Source organism: Lissotriton vulgaris, chromosome 6 (genome assembly GCF_964263255.1).
Source record: "Lissotriton vulgaris chromosome 6, aLisVul1.2, whole genome shotgun sequence".
In the NCBI taxonomy this organism is placed as follows: Eukaryota; Metazoa; Chordata; class Amphibia; order Caudata; family Salamandridae; genus Lissotriton; species Lissotriton vulgaris.
Genome location: NC_141694.1, coordinates 1,270,256,227 through 1,270,277,663, shown reverse-complemented (window position 1 = coordinate 1,270,277,663; position 21,437 = coordinate 1,270,256,227). Strand labels below are relative to the sequence as shown.

The 21,437-nt window shown below is 45.5% G+C and overlaps 1 protein-coding gene across 1 annotated transcript in view; it reads left to right on the top strand.

Moving 5' to 3' along the window:
• CNKSR3 (CNKSR family member 3) overlaps positions 1-21,437 on the top strand; it is a 211,473-nt gene that overhangs the window by 158,203 nt on the left and 31,833 nt on the right. Inside the window, exons 9-11 of the mRNA XM_086927390.1 lie at positions 2,644-2,790; positions 3,480-3,604; positions 8,187-8,395. Of these exons, the coding sequence (XP_086783516.1) occupies positions 2,644-2,790; positions 3,480-3,604; positions 8,187-8,395 (481 nt within the window). The remainder of the gene's footprint in view (positions 1-2,643; positions 2,791-3,479; positions 3,605-8,186; positions 8,396-21,437) is intronic.

Here is a 21,437-nt window from a genome sequence, read left to right as displayed (position 1 = left end):
CTGGTGGCTCCCCAATGGGCGAGGCAGACTTGGTACTCCCAGATTATGGAGATGGCGCAGGGCAGAGCACACAAGTTCCCAAAAAGAAGAGACCTTCTCTCCATGGAAGGGGGACAAGTTCTACACCCAGAACCAGAAAGCCTCTGCCTGTCAGCGTGGCTCCTGAGGACTTAGAGTTTGCTCATCTAAAACTACCAGAGAGCACACTTCGGGTGCTGAGAGAAGCAAGGAGACCCAGTACACGGAAGTGCTATGGGGAGAAATGGAAGAGGTTCATGCAGTGGTGCCATAAGAAAAACCTGGAGAAAAAACTGACTAGAGAGTCTACAGTACTCGGATACCTCACGCACCTGATCAAAGCCAAACTAAGCTCGTCCTCGCTGAGGGTTCACCTGGCAGCGATTGTGGCATACACAAGGGGAGAAACGGGGAGAAGTTTCTTCACTTCCAGAGTAGTGAAAAGGTTCTTGGAAGGAGCAAAGAGAATAGCGCCACCCAAGAGGATGCCGCCGCCGGCATGGAACTTGAACGTGGTACTGACGGAACTCATGAAGCCGCCGTTTGAACCCATCCATAAAGCGTCACTACAAATACTGACAATGAAGACAGCCTTTCTAGTAGCAATAACATCGCTACGCAGAGTGAGCGAACTACAAGCTTTAACCCTGCAAGAACCGTACATACAAATACACAGTGACAGGGTCGTGATGAGGACAGACCCGCATTTCATGCCCAAGGTAGTATCTAAATTCCACATGAACCAAAGTATCCAGATCCCTAGCTTCTTCCAGAAGCCCACATCAAATGCGGAGAGGGCGCTCCACACTCTGGATGCAAGGCGGGCAGTAATGCACTATATAGAAAGGACGAAAGAACACAGGAAGACAAAACAATTCTTTGTGTCCTTCGCAAGGAGTCTCCTAGGTAGACCAGTGACTAAGAACACCATAGCAAGATGGATTGCAAAAACAATACAGCTCTGCCACATGCAAGCGGGCGAGGAGCTCACGGAGGGGCCACGAGCCCACTCAACCAGGAAGAAAGGGGCAACAATCGCCTTCCTGGCAAACACGCCCATCCAAGACATATGCCTGGCGGCAACATGGGCTTCAGTGCACACTTTCACTAAACACTATTGCGTAGATGTGCAGATGAACAAGGAAGCACAAGTGGGCCAAAGAGTGCTTCAACATATCTTTAACAACCAACGCTCATCTTCCACCCAGCCGCCACATGAGTGACAAAACCGCTACGAAATCAATGCACAGCATAGTGAATCCAGAAAGATTCACGCTGCAAAACGAATAGTTTCTTACCTGTCGGTGTAGTTTTGCAGCTTGAAGATCTTTCTGGATTCACTAGCGAACCCACCCACCTCCGCCAGAAAGATGAGGCTGGAGAAGGTGGAAGGACATAGAGTAAGATGGGAACGCTTTAACAAGACAAATATACGTGAAGAAGTTTACGTTGAAGGAAAGTTTTAATACACATAGCCATGGATTCACCACAAAGGAGGAAAGAAAAAAGAATCCGAAGATGGCGCCCAAGGGTGGGAGCTTCCGCAGGAAGCGTGCCGACGTCACGAAGGTGCACCAAATGGTGGGACGTCGACGCCCACCTGGGCTACAAAAAAAAAGAGAAAAAAGACTACGAATCCGGACCCAACCACCAGATCGCGGAATAATGCACAGCATAGTGAATCCAGAAAGATCTTCAAGCTGCAAAACTACACCGACAGGTAAGAAACTATTCGTTACAGGTAAGTAACTTGTTTTCTTCTGGTGGATGGTACATCTTTCAGCTGATTCCTCAAATTATGAAACTCCTTCAGGCATCAGACTCCTTCTGGAAACTTATTTCACCCAGGAGTAGCCCTTCAACGCCATCAGATGGCACCACACCCTCCAGTCATGCCCCCATCCACTTGGAAATGATAACATTATATATGCAACATCAACTAGCTCAATGGTGCCATTTCTCTTTTAATATCTCATCGTCTCAAGTGTGGAGCTGATAAGTGTTTTACTGACAAAATTCATCAGCGAATCCGACAGTGACTAGGCCAGATATCACCGTCTACGTTCCCAAGGTTTAAACCCTGTAAATTGTCCAAAGTAAGGTCTCCTTCCTTTACATTTCTTCTGGAGACTTACCTGTATTCATCAGGAGCGTTAAGTTTAAGATCTCCCCCTTGTATGTTGATCAACGAAGTCTCCTATCTAAAGCCAAAGTTCTTTAGAAAAGCTCGTAATTCAAAGTACTTTAGCTACCAGGGTACCAAAAAGAGTTAGTCTGAAAGGCCCGTTGGTTTCTTGGGCAAGAAGGTTAACATCAAAGCTTGGGAAATTAGTTTTGGACTAATGTTTCCTACATTAAAATGTCTTGTCGACCTCTGTGTTGTTCTTTGTCATGTCGGCCAGTTATTGTACTTTCTGTGGCTCCTTTTTTTTCTTTAGGTTCATTAGATCTCACATGTACTCTCACGTTTCATCCACAGATGTGTAATGCTAGACTTCCAGCAGCCTGGTTTATGCTGGACAAAGCCCTATAAATCAATACCATGGATAGATTTTTAAAGCATGGTGCCACATTGGCAGATCGAATGGCTTTGCTGACAAGGACTACATGTTTTCTCTTCCATAGGTTGGTTGGCAGCTGAAGAATGTTGTGGGGAAGCTGCGAGAGAATTCTTCTGAAGTGAAACTCATTCTGAAAAAACGACCCACTGGCTTGTCAAACTTTACTCCTGCTCCTCTAAAGAACCTGCGCTGGAAACCCCCTCTTGTACAGGTACTGGCAAAATGTTGCTGTGCAAAATGTGTTTGGGGATTGCATTTCCGTACAGTATAATTTCGCATATCTAGCCAAAATGATTCATATGCGTAATATTTTATCCAAGACGCTTTAGTCTTTAGACCTCATTAATTTAGATTAATGTGATCGTTCTGTAACTGATTTTACATTGGGTGGTGTTGGAGAACGTTTTAGAGGATTATCTTGCAGTTTACCAGATTGCTTGCCTTGCCTTTTTCCTGCAACAAGTGGTTTGGAGACTTGGGTCTCCTTGATGGTCCGATATCTTTGGTATTGGTGTTTGAGATGTAAGTGGGTTGTCGCTCTAGTAGCATAATGCGGCCATCTAGTCGAAAGATTGATATTTTTTAATGCGGTATTCTCAAATCACATTGCAATCTTAACTAGTGCACACCATAATTTACTAAGAAATTGAGCTACTGCCTTTTTCTGTCACTTATATTTTGTGTTTGTCTCCCGAAGCTTTAGCCCTTTAGAGTTGCAGTATTTTTCTGTTTCTATAGTTTTCAACAGATCAAGCAATATAACATTTATTGAGAATGTTAATTAAGACCCCTTTTTACACAGAAGAAAAATCACCTCTTTCTAGTAGCCTATTAGAATGTATTTTCCACCTTGTTTTCTGATGTTACTTGTTTTACCTGATGGTGTTCCTTCTCTTACAGACAAGTCCTTCATCGACCTCGACTCAGTCGCCAGAAAGTACCCTGGACTCCTCCCTCAAGAAAGAAAAGCCAGCCATTTTGGACCTGTACATTCCCCCGCCACCCGCTGAGCCGTATACGCCACGGTATGCATATCCCCTTAACAGCATTGCACAAATCCTCTTTTCTGCCTCAGACTCTGAGCTCCGATCACATATTCCGCTCACTGGGGATTAGTCTAGATTTGTTTTCTTGCTAAACCCTCTGGGAGTCACTTGATCTGCTGTTTCTCCTAACACCGTTTGTTGGTCATGTCCCAAGTAGTTTTGTTAATTAGCGGAAAGCAATATGGTGAAAGCAAACATTGAAATATTTTTGCTCTATATATTGGCTTATGCTTATTGTTTGGTGTAGGAGGGTATACCGGAGGGGAAAGCCAGGGGATCTAAAATAAAAGCCCCCTCCCCCTACATTCCGGAAGTATCCAGTAAATTGGCCTTTCTGATTGAGCATGGGTGCACAAATGCTAGATATCCATAATAACCACTATCAATGTAAACAATTCATATTTAGATTCACTGTATTACAGGTGTTTCATGGGGTTATCTTGAAAATCTGGCATGGAATGGGCCCTTGTCGGCCAAGGTTGGACACACATTTGATAGAACTTTGACCAACAGTGTTGGGTTCTACAGCTTGTAGGATCTTACGTACATTTTGTGATTTTCATTTATTCAGTATATGTCCGTGAAGATCAAGAAAACACTGGTTGGAGCGCGTTTTATGTTTAGCAATAGTGATCCATGAAGTAGGTGGAAGATAAGTTATCAGTCTACTATTATTATACACGTAACTGCACAATCAAACATTGCGTTTTACTACTAAATTATTATCTAGTACATGTACAGAATTATGGGGTAAAAAGCAAAATCTAAGTTTTGAGCCTGCATTATTGTCGCTTCAGGGTTCAAACCTTAGCGCTGTGTGCCCAGTAAACACCACAATTAGCACAACAGTTAACACCACAAGACACTTCAAACCTTTTTTTCATAGTTCATTCTGCTGCATACTTCTGTACTTTGTACATAAAGTTATTATTGAGGGCATCTTCTTAATTTGGCCCATACCAGAGGGGAAAAGGGTAATGTAGCAGGACCCATTGCACTGCCACCAGTGACATTTTTAATATTTTCCTTCATTCTGGGTGACTGTATCTAGGAGTTCCTCCGTATTGTAGAGTGCTCTCTACTTGGAAATGGAGTGGCAGCATCTATCTGCTCCTTTAGCCACAGTACACAATAGCCTTTTAGTTTACGCAAAATGTGAATGCATGATTTTTCGAGGTTAACTGAATTAATTCTAATGGCTTTTGTTGACAAATGTAACTCACTGTCGGAAGTGAATTGGAAACCACAGAGTTCAGTTCACATAATATGCTGGAAAAACCCTAACCAAGTATAGGAATTGCTTCTAATACTTTTAAGCTTCAGTGTTGACTTCCATGGTCTTCTTCTTCTTCATATATTCTTGTTCTATTAAGGTCTGTTTCTTATTTGACCCATTTTCTTGTTTCCTGGAACATTTTCAGGAATTTAGCAGCAACAAAAGTCACTGAAAAAAACAGAAATTGGTACAAATATGTTTGAAATAATCATAAACACTGATAATCATCCGAGCAGCATTTCTTTCAACATTTTTGTTTAGCCCGTCATTAGTCAGAGACCAACTATGTGCGAGGTGACCCAAAGCCGAAAAATGTCAAACCAGCCTGAATTCCTTTGTCAGATTTTTCTGAACAGAAATAGGTTTCTAAGAGTTTGCCCTCGGGTGTGGTGCAGAGTCCTTTTGGGGACAGTGTTTTAGCCAGTTACATGACCCAAATTTGGGCATCTTCGGACCTACTGTCACCAGGATTACTTGCGGAGAAAACCGAAAAAGTGATGTCTGGCAAAATAAGTATTAATCCTAACTAAAAAAAAATGTCATGCTGCCTTCCTATTCTGATACCACTATTGTAGATAATTTCTTAAAATCCATGTTTCTTATTTCTTCATAAGAAAACATCTGACTCTCTTCCTTTTTGTACTACTTTGTACATACAGGTAAAATCTGTTCAATACACTCCACCAACTTGGAATGTAATTAAAGGTCTGGTTTATAAAAGGAATCCCCTTCCTTTATTCACCAGTCTTTTCTGAAATCTTCAGCAGATCTATAGCCCTCACCTTAACCAGATATATACCTGAGAGCTATCCTGTCTGATGACATAAATGTGATTTGTGGTGCCTACAGTAAGGCATAGCTAGCAGACAAAAGCAGTCGTGTGAGCCAGGTACACATTATTATAAAGCCTTGTTTGTAGAATTATGTAGTAGAGAAATGTGACATGAAACCAAAGAGGGGTACAGAGTTTACAGCACAGGTCAGGTGAAGAGAGGCATAATGCAAATCTGTGTACGTTTGAGGAAAGAAACGTGGGAGGGATAAAGGTAGTTATGTTGGTTCCTAAAGAAAATAAATGTACAGTTCACGAGGTGCGCATCTTTTCGGTGGTAAGGGGACTCCTAAAAGCAGAGGTCGCAATAGGTAGCACGCAGGAACAACGTTAAAAAAATAGTAATATTTATTCAGCTTAAGGTGCATTAATGCATGGAAATATTGCAACCAGGGAGGTGACTACATCTCTGAAGACATCAAACCGGCTGAAGGGAGCTGTGATACTGAGGAAGTAAAGTGGCTAAAGGTGGACACCTTTGATGCTTCATGTGCTGGTGGTTGTAGTTGTTGAGCACAGGCACTCATTTTTGGAGACCGGGACTTATTATTATTTTTACTACATTTTTGACCCGGACCAAGAGAGAGGAAGACAGAGATATCGAACGGTGACAGAGGGAGAAACTGATGACAAATAACTTACAAGAGTCTGATTAAGAGACTGGAAGTGTAGGCTGGTGAAAGAAAAAGGCATGAGGTGCAATCAACGCTTTGGAAAGAAGGGGACCCCTATATACAAATAGTAATACATTTGCTATACATAGGGAAACTAATCAGATTGGGAAAGGTCTATAGTCCAGTGGAAGTACAAGAGTTGTGAACCACAAAATGCTACAAACACCATAAATAACTAATAAATGAACTCACCACCCACGAGTGCAATTATATTGAATTATATACTTTTATTTAATCAAAAAGAATTCTTTTTTGTTTTTTAGAGGTATTCTTTGTGTACATATATATCTATTATTCATTTTATAAATTCATTCATAGTGAGACTGGTTTGTAGTTCATAGATTTATACATTTAATACCATTTACAAACAAACATAAAACATAAGACCAGACAAGTGATATATGCAATAACGGCAGGGTAATGCACAACGCGCGTTTCGGCCAGTTAGCCTTCCTCAGGTGGCCATGTATTGCAAAAGACATGTATATCCGCGGTTGAAACGGGATCAGAAAACTGAGGGTTACACTCATCAAGTCGTTGCCTGGGGATCCGCCGCTATGCTTCCAGTAGACCGAGAGTCATAGCCCGCTACAATCGTCAAGTGTTACGAACATGGGGATGTAACAAAACCCTGGAACCCTGACTCTCGGCGGATTGATTATTGAACGCTTAGGAACATATCCAAATATCTGTTATACATCAGTTTTCTGAGCCCGTTTTAACCACGTCATAAACCTAACCTCTAATCTATCTGTAAATTGTAAATTGATACTTGTATAGCGCACTACTCACCCGCAAGGGTCTCAAGGCGCTTGTACGAATACCGCTGTGGAACCCATCCTGGCTTTCCCTGTGAGGCGTCCACTCCTGGGCACCCCCAAGGTGGAGGCCAGGCATCCTTAGCGTTGTGGGGGCCGTTGTGGAGATTAAGCAAGCTATTGCCCAGAGTTGCAGAGTGAGACTCTATGATTGGAATAGGCACCGAGGCGAGAATTATCAAGTCCGTGGAATTTTTGAGCCCAAGACCCGCCGAGGCAGGGAATTGAACCCTGGTCCCGGGCTAGACCTCTGCATCAGGGTCTGCCGCTCTAATCATTGAGCCACACTCCACATTCTGGAAGCTAGTAGCATCAACACGGGATAAGCATCAAGCCCGTATTTCACTATGAATGAATTTATAAAATGAAAAATAGATATATATGTACACAAAGAATACCTCTAAAAAACAAAAAAGAATTCTTTTTGATTAAATAAAAGTATATAATTCAATATAATTGCACTCGTGGGTGGTGAGTTCACTTATTAGTTATTTAGGGTGTTTATAGCATTTTGTGGTTCACAACTCTTGTACTTCCACTTGACTATAGACCTTTCCCAATCTGATGAGGTGCAATCAAGACTGCGACACCTTGGTATTGGCAACCTGGCCTTTAAGTTGCTTAGCAGGGCCTATATGAAGTGCGGCAGATGCAGGTAAGAGTGGTTGGGAGTCAATATACAACAACGAGCTAAAAAATTAAATAAAGACAAACGCAGCGATGGGGCGAGCGCAAGGTAAGTGTTTTCATTTTATTTGCGCTACTCGTCATCTGTCGATTTCCCCCCCCCCACTCCGTCCCCCCCCTCACCACTCTTACCTGCACCGGCCACAGCTGTATATGTTAAGAGTAAGTATGGGGATGGGCCTCCTCTCTTATGAAATTTTAAGGTTTTGATTCTAATGTGAAGATGCCAGTTACTTGCCATAACCATTTACCTATGAATATGTTTTAATTTTAGGGACGAGAAGGGCAGCCTTGGTTATGGCGGAGGCAGCAAACACCGGCAAACACCACCCAGATCAAAAGGTGCTGAGTCTCCAAATTCTTACCTAGACCATGAAAGCTGGAGGCGGAGATTTACCATTGCGGATTCTGATCAGTTATTGGTGTATCCTGTAGAAGTCAATGCTTTGCCTGCCAAGATGCGAGATAAAACACCATCTTACAGTAAGTTGATACAACTCGAATATGTCTGCAACCTTTAAATGAAATGTTTTCCTTTTTTTTGATTTTGACACAATCTTTATTGAACATTAAGGCATTTTACACATTACAGATGAATCCAGAACTATAGCACCCAATACATTAACCGAAAAGGTTGACACCGTTGCATGCATTGCGTCGGTGTGCCCGCTGCGGCTGAAGAGACAAGTAAAGCCAGAGTGGTAGTGTTGCGTAGAGGTGGATTACTAAGCTTTAGGGGTCGTTCTAATCTGGAGTCAGTCGCTGCAATCAGTGGATCATTGGGGTGGGGGCCATCAGTGTGCTTGTCAGGGTCTTCCAGATAAGAAATGAGGGGGCCCCATATATCAGGAGGTCTATTTGCCATCAAATCCCAGAATTCGCCCATGAGCGATTGAAAATGAGTGGCTTCGGCCTGCCAGTATTTTAATAGCGGCTCTGGTCTGCGACCCCAATGAATTGTCACCCGGCGTCTGGCTAGTATGATCAGCATGGCGGTTAGGTTGCGGTAGGTGTCCGAGACGTCTTTGACATGGCCCAAAAGGCACAGTAGGGAGTTGGGGACAATATGCTCAGAGGTGATGACACTAATTTCAGAGCACACCTTTACCCAAAACCTAGAGACCTGGGGCATAGCCATCCCAGGTGCACACAGTTGGCACCGACGGATGAGCAGCACGCACATTTGTCCCTATCAAGCAGCCCTATCTTGTGGAGAGAGGCAGGTGTACGGTATAGCCAGTGAAGGTATTTAAAATGAATGAACCTTAATTTTGGGAAAGGCGCTTGGTTTGGCTGCAAATGAAATCTTTTCTTAACTTGTTGGAATTTCTCTTACAGTGCTTCCTTGAGTTTCAGCTATTTTTGGATTTGGTAGCCACTCAGAATACAAGGTGTGCCACTTAGATAGCACATTCACATACTGTTAGAAATGGAGGTCTCTAGTTGGCAAGGGCTTGCATCTTTGTCCAAGTAGGGACCCTTCTTTCTAGCCAGGATAAGGGAGTTACACTCCTAAAATAACCCCTGCTCACCCCATTGGTAGCTTGGCACGAGCAGTCAGGCTTATCTTAGAGGCAGTGTGTAAAGTATTTGCACATAACCAACTTGAATACAATGTAAGCACTACAAAAGGACACCATCTCAGTTTAGAAAAATAGCCTATATTTTTTACATACAAGACCAAAAGAGGGAGAAACCACAATACAATACTGAAAAATCTACAGTTATCAAAGTATGCTTTAAAAACAGTTACTTGATGTCGATAGCTCCGGTGCTATTGCGGCTTCGTGGAGCAGCTAGGTTGTCGGCAAGACCCGCAAACAGTACCTGTTAAAGATGCAGGGCGCCGATGCCCTTGAAGTCATTCGCGTTGCAGGTTGAGCTCCTTTCTGTTGGGATAAGGAGTGCTGGGGTCGGGTGCTGCCGTGCGGCGTGTGGTGCCCTCAAGTTGCGGTGCGAGCAGTGGGTGGGTGGCGGCATCAGATGGCGTTGTTCGTGAGAACAGGTCACGGTGCAAGGTGAAGGCGGTGCTGGCAGGTCACGGTGCAAGCAGCGTCGCCATCGCTGCTGAAGTGGTGTTGTCGGCTAACGACTGGGAGTCGATGGTGGCGGCGTCAGTAGGCCAAGGCTGCGGTGTGGGATGAGAGCGGTGCGTCATGTAACTTTGAGCTGTGCCCTCAAACCACGGTGCAAGCAGCGGCATCTATTTCAGCATGGAGCGGCGTTGTCGGGGAGGCCAAGGCATCATAGTGGAGCGAGGCGGTGCGGAGTGCGGTTCCCACAGGTCGTAGTGCGAGCAACGGCTCGGTGGCGGCATCCGCAGGCGTCGGTGAGACCAGAGTCGTGGTGCGGCGTTGGGGCAGTGCCCTCTGCGATGCCCAGGCTTCGGCGTGAAGCGAGGCGGTGAGGAGTGCGGTGCCAACAGGTCGCGGTGCAAGCAGCGGCTCGGTGGCGGCTTCAGTAGGGGTCGTCTGTGAGACCAGGGTCGCGGTGCCCTCTGTGGTGCCTTCAGGACACAGAGTCTGCAGCGGCATCGTAGAGTTGCTTTTCTTGTGTCGCAGCACAAAACACAGTCCCCAGTGCTGAGAGCAGAAGAGCTTGAAGTCTTTGCTGGTCCTGAGACTTCTTGTACAGGGGGCAAGCTCTACCTCAAGCCCTTGGAGAAACTCACAAAAGTAGATTGCAGAAAGTTCAGTCCAGTCCTTTCACTGCACAAGACAGAAGCCGCCACTGTAGACCAAAACAGCAAAGCACACAGCAAAGTGCTAGTCCCTCCTCACAGCTTCCAGCTCTTCTTGGCAGTCTTCTTGATCCAAAAGAGTTCTAAAGTTCAGGGGTCTGGGCCCCAGTATTTGTATCCAAAAATCCATTGATCCTCTAGGCAAAGGGTGTCTGTGCCCAGCCAGAACCAGTTCTGCCTTCTCTGGTGTGATTTCTTGGCAGAGGTGGAGACGGCATTGTCAGAGGCAGACTAGGCCCTTTGAGGTGCAAGGAAATCTCCTCCCTCTTCCCCCATCGCATCCCACTTCCTTTCAGCCCTTTCATGGCCTACCTAGACTATCGGGAGCCACCCTTGCTTCCTAGCCATCTGTCGTCCAAAACCCAGACAGGCCACATTCCCGCAGAGGCACACAGGATGACTGATCAAGAAAATACCTCCTTCCTAAAAAGTGCTATTTTCAAGCACAGAATGTAAAAATCACCTTTACTAAAAGATGCATTGTTTGATTCTGAGTTCAGGCATACAAAATGTTATTTTCCCACCTAGTTCCCATGGCCAGTTATGTTTATAAGATGTTATAAACAAACTTCCAGTTCTGTCCTATAGGGAACAGATAGCCTTCCAATAGTGAAAAACGAAAAGGGCTGTAATTCACTATCAGGACATGCCACACACACCAGGGCATGTCCTACATTTCACATACACTGTACCCTGCCCACAGGGGAACTTTGGGCCTACCTTAGGGGTGCCTGACAAAGGAAGCTTAGGGTCTGGCCAGTGTGTGCATGGGCCAAGTTGATATGACAGTTACAAACTGCACACAGACTCTGCAATGGCAGGTCTGAGGTACCTTTTTTTCGGACTAATCACGTTGGTCGCATAATCCGTGCTGCAGGCCCACGCGTAGCATTTGGTTCCCAGGCTCTGGCACACTCAGTGCAATTTACTAGGGGCTGACAAGAAAACCAAACCACCAATCATGGAAACACCAATCCATAACATACTTTACTACAGGAGCACTTGCACTTTACCACTGATCAGCAGTGCGAAAAGGGCGCAGAAACACTACGCCAGCAAAAACAGAGTAAAAACCGGGAGGGCAGAAAGCAAAAACTCAGGGGAAACACGCCAAAAGATGCCAAGTCTCACACATACTATGCTGGTTAACAACTCACTAAACCTCACTAGCAGAACTGCATGGAATCTTAGGATATAAATCTTCTTTGTAAGATGCATTCCATGTGCAACAGGAAGTAATGAGTTCGGGTGCCGGGTAATATTGTAATTACTGAAGGGACTTGGGATCATTTAGTAATCCTGTGATGAATTGTGCCCTCAGTTAGCTCATCCACTGTTCGAAGCAATAACCTCTTGATGTCTATTCAAGATTTCCTCGAGTGCTGCTCCAGAGCCTAGTGGCCTAGAGCATTATTTTCTACAAAGTTTTGCTTCCTAAATGTGCTCCTACTTCTCTATAGTGTTACCAGTAAGTTGAGAATCTTGGAAAGGTTGTACGGATAGGAAGGTAGAGTTTACTTATGTCTCGAGTAACATTATGTTCCTTGATTGGTAGCTTCCTTCTCATTACAGAAGTAATTTTCTTGTGCCCACCCCTTTTGATCCTTTCCTGTGAACATTCTTACCTCTAAATTAAACCAACCTTGAAGTTCAAATGATGTTGGTGCCTGTGGTATTATCTTATTATTAGTGTCTTATTATCTTACAGCTAGATTCATGAAGCATTTTTGCGGGCGCAAACGGTGCGAATCGCAGAATTCGGCCGTTTGCGCCAGCAAAAATGGCATTTGGAATGCATCAATGGGTCATGAAACTCGTAATTTGAAAAATCGCAAAAAATTGCGATTTTTCAAATTGCGATCGCATTTAAGGAATCTCAATTTGAGATTCCTTAAATGCTATTCATGAACCATTAATAAATTGCGATTTCGCTATTTTTTGCCGCTATTTACCGCGAAGTTTAATTTCGTGGTAAATAGCGAAAACTGAGAAAAATGCACTTTTGTGCATTTTTCTCAGTAGTATGTTACACACATACATTCCTATGGGCCTTTAGGCCCATAGGAATGAATGGGGAGTTATTCCTTATTTGCGATTAGCAATTTGCTAATCGCAAATAAGGAATGTGTAGGAATCGCAATTTATTTAGCGATTCCTACATGAATCCCGTTTTGCAAGTCCTTAATAGCGATTCCTTAATAATCGCTATTAAGGACTCGCAAAACGGGACTTTGATGAATCTAGGGGACTATGTTTGATTGATTCCATCACTTACCTGTATCTCTAGGAAAGTGTTTGTCCCTTAAAGAATGTTTCTGTTCATGTGGAGAAGCAGTAAAGTCAGCTGCTAGACTGGATCTCCTTTGTTCAAGTGTGGCTGGAGTTTCTCCTTTCAATAAAGCTTCTACTAGATTCACATTTTTTCTCTACCTGCTCCTCTTTATGGATTCCAAAGTGTGTTTGGTGATAAAGAAGAGAGAGAAAAGACTGTACCAAATGTGTTTAGCTCACACTAGTTGAGATCTTTTTGATGGAAATTCACCAGAAGGCCCTGCAGTTGTTGTCAGCATTCAAGCTGGTATGAATGACTATGCAGTAGGATCTGGTGTGATAAAAGATTGAACTCCTGTTCTAGCCTTTTCCTCTTTTTTCATGAGCTGTGATTTTCTACATCTGGCACTTCTCATAAGGGGCATGAGGTATCACCTTTCATTTTAGTATGCAGTTGATCTTTCCATTTTTGACCACTTTGGTCTCTTCCCAGCTAGTGGATTGATTAATTATCTTTTGGGGATTTTTACTCACTTGTGGATACCCCTTGACATAGTGAGTGTGTTGCATTCTCAAATGAATTTTCCTAGCTGGAGAAGTATTTGGAATTTCTGAGCCTGTGTACTCATAACTGGCCCTTAACAGTGAGCGAGCAACTGCTGGAAGACACATCTTTACTTATTCTTCTACTGCAGGTGTCCTTATTCTTTGATACTTTCTGCTCGATCCAGCCATTCCCTTATTCCCCACCAATCACATTTCTATTACTGTATCTTATAGTTAGTCCAAGGTATGTTGGAGCAGGTTAGAAAGAGGGAAAAAAGTGGGAGGTGGATTAATAATTAAAGCTTCCATGTCACATTATCAACAGTGCTTTTTCTAATGGCTTTACTGGTAAAGTATGCTAAAAGTTGACTTTTCTTTATTGCACCTCCCTATTTTGCAGAAAACTTTACTAGTGCGGAGGTGGGTGCCAGGTATGTGTGCGAGTCATACAGGCATTTGGGTCAAGTAGTTTTCATTTGGCCAGGCCAAGTCAAGGAGTATTTGTCCAAGCCAAGACAAGTACACTTTGGCTCTCCTCCTCCTTTGATGTTCATCCACCTTGAATGAAGGTCCAAACTTTTCGAGGTACATGAACATCCAACGCATTCACAGCATAGTGCTAGGCCCTGTACCGGAGGCTCCTGGCAGTGCAACTTTATTAAGTGCTTCAAGGCTCTTTGCCTATTGTTGCTGCTTTCCACTGGTGACACCTTCAGCAGCAGAATGGTCCATTTGTATTCTAATTCTGCCAGCATCATCCCTCCTCACTAACTATAATGTAAAAAACATTTGGAACATGGGGTAGGACTGCCTACCTAGCCAGGTGCACCAACCTGTCCGCATTCCTGCTAGGTGTGGGCATATGCTCACTTGTTGCTTCCACCTGCTCCAGCCTCAACATTGAGTTAATTTTACTAGATTTTAGCTGATAGAAGATTCTGCTCTTGATCACCTGTTGCAGGTTCATTGTCCTATCTTGCACCATAGCATTCTCACATAATCTGGTACTCTCCATTCATCTCGCTACCTATCACTCTTTCTCCAATATTCTATGCCTCATTTGACCTTCGCTATAGCCCCCTGGTTAGAGGGACCAGGTATGAGACCAGATCCTCCAGAGTCTCTTCCTCCCTCATCCTAATCCTTCATATTCCCTGTTCAGTGCTCGGTTGCTTTCTAGCTCGGATATTGTCAAACAGTCTGAAAATTCTCACCGAACATCTACACTTTATCTTGTCCAAAGCCTCTTTCTCCAGTTCTCCTTCTCGACTGGACAGACCAATTTACTAAACGCTAGATCGATTATTCCTCAGTAACCTCCCCCTTTAAGGCACAGCAAATCCTTATGTCCTTTTTCAGTGCTTCTTCCCTCTACTCAGGTGATGCATTGCCACATTCCCATTCTTTCTGTCTCTATAAACAGACACCCACCACCACCTCCCATCACCACCACCTCCCACCATGGTTTGCAGGTATAGTAGACTATACTGCAATAATCCGCTGCCACCAACTGTTAATCTTATCTGTAGCTCCAGAATTTGTAAAAACATGGTTTACCTGCTTTTCTCTTTATTATTTTTATGCTTCCTCCTCCACGCTTCAAGAAAGGGAAGTCTAAGCACTGTGCTCTCGTAAACATTTAACCTCCAAATTTACAGAAAGAGGTAGGGGAAGCTTGGGGGGCACATACTCATCTCCAAGAGGCATTGAAACTCTCAAATTTTCTGCACTAATTAAAGACCTCTTACTCGTATTCCAAGACTGACTTTGAAGAATCCATAAATGTCCATCTTTCCAACAAAAGAGACACCATATGTAATAATATCAGCCTCTCCAATCTGCATCTCAAATTTCGTCTGCTTCTGCATTGTATCTATCCCACAATCCTATTGCTCACCTGTACTGAGCTACACAGCATTATTAAACCCCTCAAAGACTAATCTTATGACGACCATATTTTAACCATTCTCATCAGATGCCTGAGAGTTACTATTATTGGCCAAGTCCTTCCTCTAATCAAAATCCAAGTTGGACTTCAATGACCTCACTATCTCACCCTGTTACTCCTTTACCTTTCTTGGCGATATCCTTGGTTGAAAAAGCTGTGACCCTCGAATTCCAGAACCATGCAGGTCCTCAAATTATCTTACAGACCTCTTTTACACCTCTGTCTTAATGGCAGGATGGTGACACAACATTGTAGGTTTTGATAATGCGTTGAATTCTCCGACATGCGTGATCTGCCATTTAGTTCTTTGTGGCCTCTGAGCGTTCTTTGTTGCCGCTGGCAATTCAGTCTTACTAAATTCATTTGCCACAGCTATGAGCTACTTCTGTGCAGTATGATTCCTCATATTTTCCCTTACAAGTGGTGCTTTCAGGTTGACTCTGAAAAGAAGGGATCTGGAGGAGTCAATCGGCTGGTCACCGTCCATTATTTATTTTTTATGTTTCTTTTTATTGAAATATAAAACAAGCAAGGCATAACACATGTTATACAAAGTGCCAGTTCAATCAAGGGAGGAAGAAATACAATGAGCAGCAGTCGACATAAGGAAAGGGGGGGGGGGAGGGGGAGGGGACGGGGGCCAAACGTAATAAAAATACAATAGAGCGGTCAAAATGCATGAGTCAGGGGGAAGGTGAAACATCAATGTCATCAACTGCTAGAGGTATACATATGTTTCCACGATAACTATTCCAAGGTCCCCACACTCTACACCACTTCCGGGGATGGCCCCTGGATAGATACACTGTGTTTTCCCTGAACATACACCAATCCATGTTTTCCTTCCATAGTTCCACTGCAGGAGGCCTCTGGGACCCCCCACAACTGAGCAATATCTCGCTTGGCGATCATGGCCCCCAGCGATGCCCACTGAGTCTGAGCTACATTATAATCCGTGGGTTCCCAGACGTTCAACAAGCAGCGTCTGGCCTCCGGCAAGAGAGCAATACCCATCACTTCCTTCATGACCTCATAGACCCCACTCCGAAAAGCAGCAATCTCACGACATTCCCAAATAATATGAAGAAAAGTAGCAACCTGCCCACACCCTCGCTTGCATAATCCCTCCTCAGAAAAGCCCATTCGGACCAAACGGGGGCCCGTGACGTAAATCCTGTGGAGGATCTTAAGTTGTACCAGTCGGAGTCGAGCTGGAATCGCGACCTCCTTAGGAGAGGAGATTGCATACTGCCAGTCCTCGTCATCCAATTCAAGGCCATCACGGGTCCACAAGTCCCAGAGATGTAACTGGAGATCTGACCTATTATTAATTAGTTTCTTGTAAACAAGGGAGATAGTGCTGTCGGGTACATGGCCATCCAATAGCCTATCTTCAAGTGGGGACGATTCCGGAATCACCTCACCCAAAGGGAAAACCGACATTAAGGCATGGCGAACCTGAACATAGCGAAAGTACTCTGTTTCGCTCAATTCAAACTCCTTCTTTAACATCTCAAACGATTTCACCTGGCCCTTAACCCAAAGGTCACCCACCTTACTTGATACCGTTAAGGTCCCACCTATCGAACCCCTTGGTCTTCCACAGCTTCCCAAGCTTGTCCGAACCAAAGAGCGGGGTAGCTAAAGTCAAGCGATCTTTCCACCCCAGGGAACTATTAGCGTCCTGCCACGTACGCACCGCCGTCCTCGTAGGCCCCGAAAGAGTCTTGGCCACCGATTTTGAGTACAGCGCCCTATAATAATTACCCCAGGGCAACGGCCATCTATCCATAGCAAAAGGATTCAATTCAGGACCATACATACCATGATTAATGGCCCCCAGTTGAGAAGCCCAATAATAACGTTTGATGTCAGGGAGAGCGATTCCCCCGTCATACCACGGGAGCGTCAATTTGGCAAGAGCAATACGAGGCCTACCGTCCCATATCAACTTCCTCTGAAGGTCTTCGACAGCACGAAAGTAGCTAGCGGGAACTATATCAAGAGTGTTCTGGAGAGCATACAAAAAACGAGGCAGAGACATCATTTTAAATAGGGCCGCACTACCAAGCGGTGAAAGCAGGAGTTTACGCCAACCCGCAACGTCCTGTTTCAATCTAGCCAGGGGTGGGAGAAGGTTCTGTTCATAACTGGCCATCGGATCCAGTGAGATAAAGATACCAAGGTACCTAAACCCTGTCAGTCACTTGAAAAGGGCAGGCACATGGAAGAAGAGGGACATCACCAGAAAGAACGTATAAGTAGGATTTCGCCCAATTAATAATCAAACCAGAGTTCCTACCAAAGGATGCCAAGACATCGCACAAAACCATCAATGACTTCCGGGGTGAGGTCAAATACAGTAAGATATCATCTGCGTAGAGCGAGATGCGATCTTCAAAATCAGGAGACCATTGAATACCCTTCATCGAGGGTTCCCATCGGATCCATGCGGCGAGGGGCTCTAGGGCTAGGGCAAACAGTAACGGAGACAAGGGACAGCCCTGACGAGTGCCTCTCCCAAGACTAAACGGAGTAGAAACACGACCATTTGCGCAAGGGGTTCCTCGTAGAGAAGCCGCACCCAGCCAATAAAACCATGTCCAAACCCAAATTTAGTCAACGCAGCCCATTAGTATGGCCATTCCACGGTATCAAAAGCCATCGTGGCATCTAATGACGCCAAGATGGCCGGCTCACGCAACGTCGCAGCTCTCGCGAGAACGCCGTGCAGACGCCTGAGATTCAGGGCAGTATTTCTATGCAAAATGAAACCGGATTGATCTGGATGTATCAACTCATCGATAACGGTGATCAAACGGTTAGCCAGCAGTTTTGCAAGGATCTTAGGTTCGGCGTTCAAAAGTGAAATCGGCCTGTATGATGTGTACCTATCCCTCGGTTTCCCCTCCTTATGGATCACCACAATGGTCGCCAGGCGTTGATCCCTAGGGAGTGAACCACACTCACGAGACTCCAAAAACATGTCTCTTACATAGGGCGCTATCTTGTCAGGCCGCAACTTGTAGAGTTCAATAGGCAGGCCGTTAGGACCCATAGCCTTTCCCGAATGCAGGGAGCGAATTGCAAGAGCCACCTCGTCTGCGGTTATTGGAGCATCCATTTGTTCCCTATCCAAATCGGAAAGATGCGGTAGAGCAATATCACGCAACAATAGATGTGAATCCTCCTCCGGCCTATCCGACACAGAGGAGTACACTGACTGAAAGTGATTCGCAAAACACTGAACGATCTCCTCAGGTTCAGTAACACGACCACCACTCGCAGTCTCGATCACAGGCACCACACGACTAGCCCTATCCTTCTAATCCAGCCACGCTATCAGTTTGCCTGCTTTATCTCCCAGGTAATATAGTCCCTGTTGTTCTCTACTCATGGCCTTAGCCGCATCAGTAACTAAGGCCCTATATTCCAACTGTTTGAGTCGCAAAATATGCGTCCTAACACAGGTAACCTCCCGCTCCAGGCCGAGCTCCAGGTCCGCTATCTCTGCTTCAATGTTAACCACCTCCTCATCTCTCCGTTTCTTAACACCTGCGATTAACGACAGGGCCTGGCGCCTAACACAGTCTTGAAAGCCTCCCAGAGGGATACCGCAGACGAAACCGAACCCTCATTCTCAAGAAAATATTGGTCAAGAGATTTTACCAGATCCGCACGAGTTTTAGGGTTCCGGAGGTACCAGGGGTTGATCGGGGCTACCCGACCCTCTGTCCCAGAACAGGACTCCATACGAAGCCATAGTGGAGAATGATCAGAGATCCCCCAAGCCAGATGCTTAACCTCAGTAACAGAAAGCGCCTGTGCAGCCGGCACCAAAGCATAATCAATTCTAGAAAGACTACCGTGAGCGCCCGAGTGAAAAGTGAACTGTCGCTGAGCGGGATGCAACAATCCCCTGCAATCCACCAAACCCAGAGTATCAATGAAATCGTGAAGCCAGTTCTGCGCCCCCTTAAGATCTCTAGGTGGATGTCGATCAACCATACCAGAAGCCACAGCGTTAAAATCACCACCCAATAGCAATGACCCCTCGGGGAGAGCGAGGACCACCCGTCCCAAGTCTGCGAAAGTAGTTGACTGTAAGCCAGGGGGGACATAAACAGAAACCAGGAAATGAGTTCGGCCCTCTCACCTACCCGTTAGAGCGACATAGCGCCCTCTGTCATCGAGGACCGTAGCGTCGATCTCCAGTGGGAGAGAATCCTTAATCAGAATACCAACCCCCCCCTTGAGCCTGAGGAAAACCCGGCATGGGCGACCAGACGATACCCCTTCCTATTCATGGCATGGCAAGTATTGCCTATCAAGTGAGTCTCCTGAAGAAGGACCACATCTGGGGAGAGACGTTTCCATAATTGCAGCACCACCCCTCGTTTAATCCTATTCCCCAACCCATTCACATTCCAACTCATCAGTTTCAGCCCCCTACCCCCCATCCAAAAGTAAAAGTACCAACCCCAACAAGAATCCAGCACTTGGATCAGAAGGTCTAACAATACATTGCCTTGCAGAAAAACAAACACACACCCCAAAAAGAACCCCCTACTCCCCCCACCAACATCCCGTTACGAACCCTGCACCCCTGCATAAGACTAGAAAGACACCTCAACTTGCAGTGTGCCTGTCGCCCCCACATCTAACTAAGCTACAAAAACTAAGTCAGAGGAGGAAAGAGACCCACCAATAGCCCCGCAATCCCCCCTGGATGTCACAACCATTCACATTGCAGGATTAGCGAACCACATTTCGAGGCCCACTGGGGACCCCAGAAACCAGGCAAAAGGTGTCTATTCCTGTTCCATCGGTCCTCCTTCTGCCCCTCCGGATTGTTCCTCTGGCGCATGATGGTTCGGTAGAGTGTGAAGCTAGTCGGCCACCGCGTCTGGTCGATCAAAAAAATAAGTGCGCGCAGCGTGTTCGATCCTCAACTTGGCTGGAAAAATCATAGCGTACTTAAGGCCCATATCACGCAGTCTCCTCTTTACCCCCAGGAAGCCAATTCTCTGCCTTTGAACAGATTGGCTAAAGTCCGGGTAGAAGTTGATAGTAGTGTTCTCAAACTTCATAGGACCACTCATCCGCGAGGCCTGCAGGATAGCGTCTCTCACGAAAATTAAAAATCCTTGCGATCATAGGCCGCAGTGGGGCACCCACCTTTGGCTTACCACCCGGAACTCTATGAGCCTGCTCAACCATGAAAAATGTACTCAATCCCTTGGGTGCAAGATGGTTAACAACCAGATTTTCAACGAAAAGGTCAGCTGCAGAATCTTCCGCATTCTCCGGGACACCGATGATACGAATGTTGTTCCGCCGAGCCCTCCCTTCAAAATCCTCCAGACGAAGAGATCATTGGAGGCCTTCAAGTTGCGGACCTCCGTCTGCAGATCAGCAACATCACTCTTCAAACTGGAGGTCTTAAAGTCCAATGACTTGACTTTCTCGTTCGTTTTTGTCAAGTTCATACGGATCAGATTGACATCAATCGCCACAGTATCAAGTTTATGGGCGAGGGTCTCCATTTGTTGCCCAAGGGAAGATTTGATCCCATCTATAGCGGCCATAACGTCTTGCAAGGTGGGTTCAGTTGCCGAAGTCGGAGCATCTCTAGTGTCCTCCAGCGATCTGCCCGGTCCGCTCGGAGATCCCCTAGTCTGGGCATAACGGTCCATGTTGTTAGTCTGGGTATAGCCACCCCGCCGAGTTGTCTTGAGCTTCTGCTTTTCCCCCTCCGGTTTCCCCGCCATCGCGGAGTACAGACCGACGTGAGGCAGGTAGACTAGGTAGGAAGATGGCGGCTCCAGGGCCCCCCGGGCTGTGGTCCAACCTGATTCGGAGGGCAAATGCCAGGTATCCTCTCAAGACTCTCAAAGCGGTGAGGAGGTACACTCGGATGTAGCGTAGAATAGCCGACCTCTGTACTAAGGGGCCGCTCGCCGTCGGATCTCCCTCCGGGAAAAACAAATCGAAAGTGAAAGTCAACCAGGCCTGTCGAC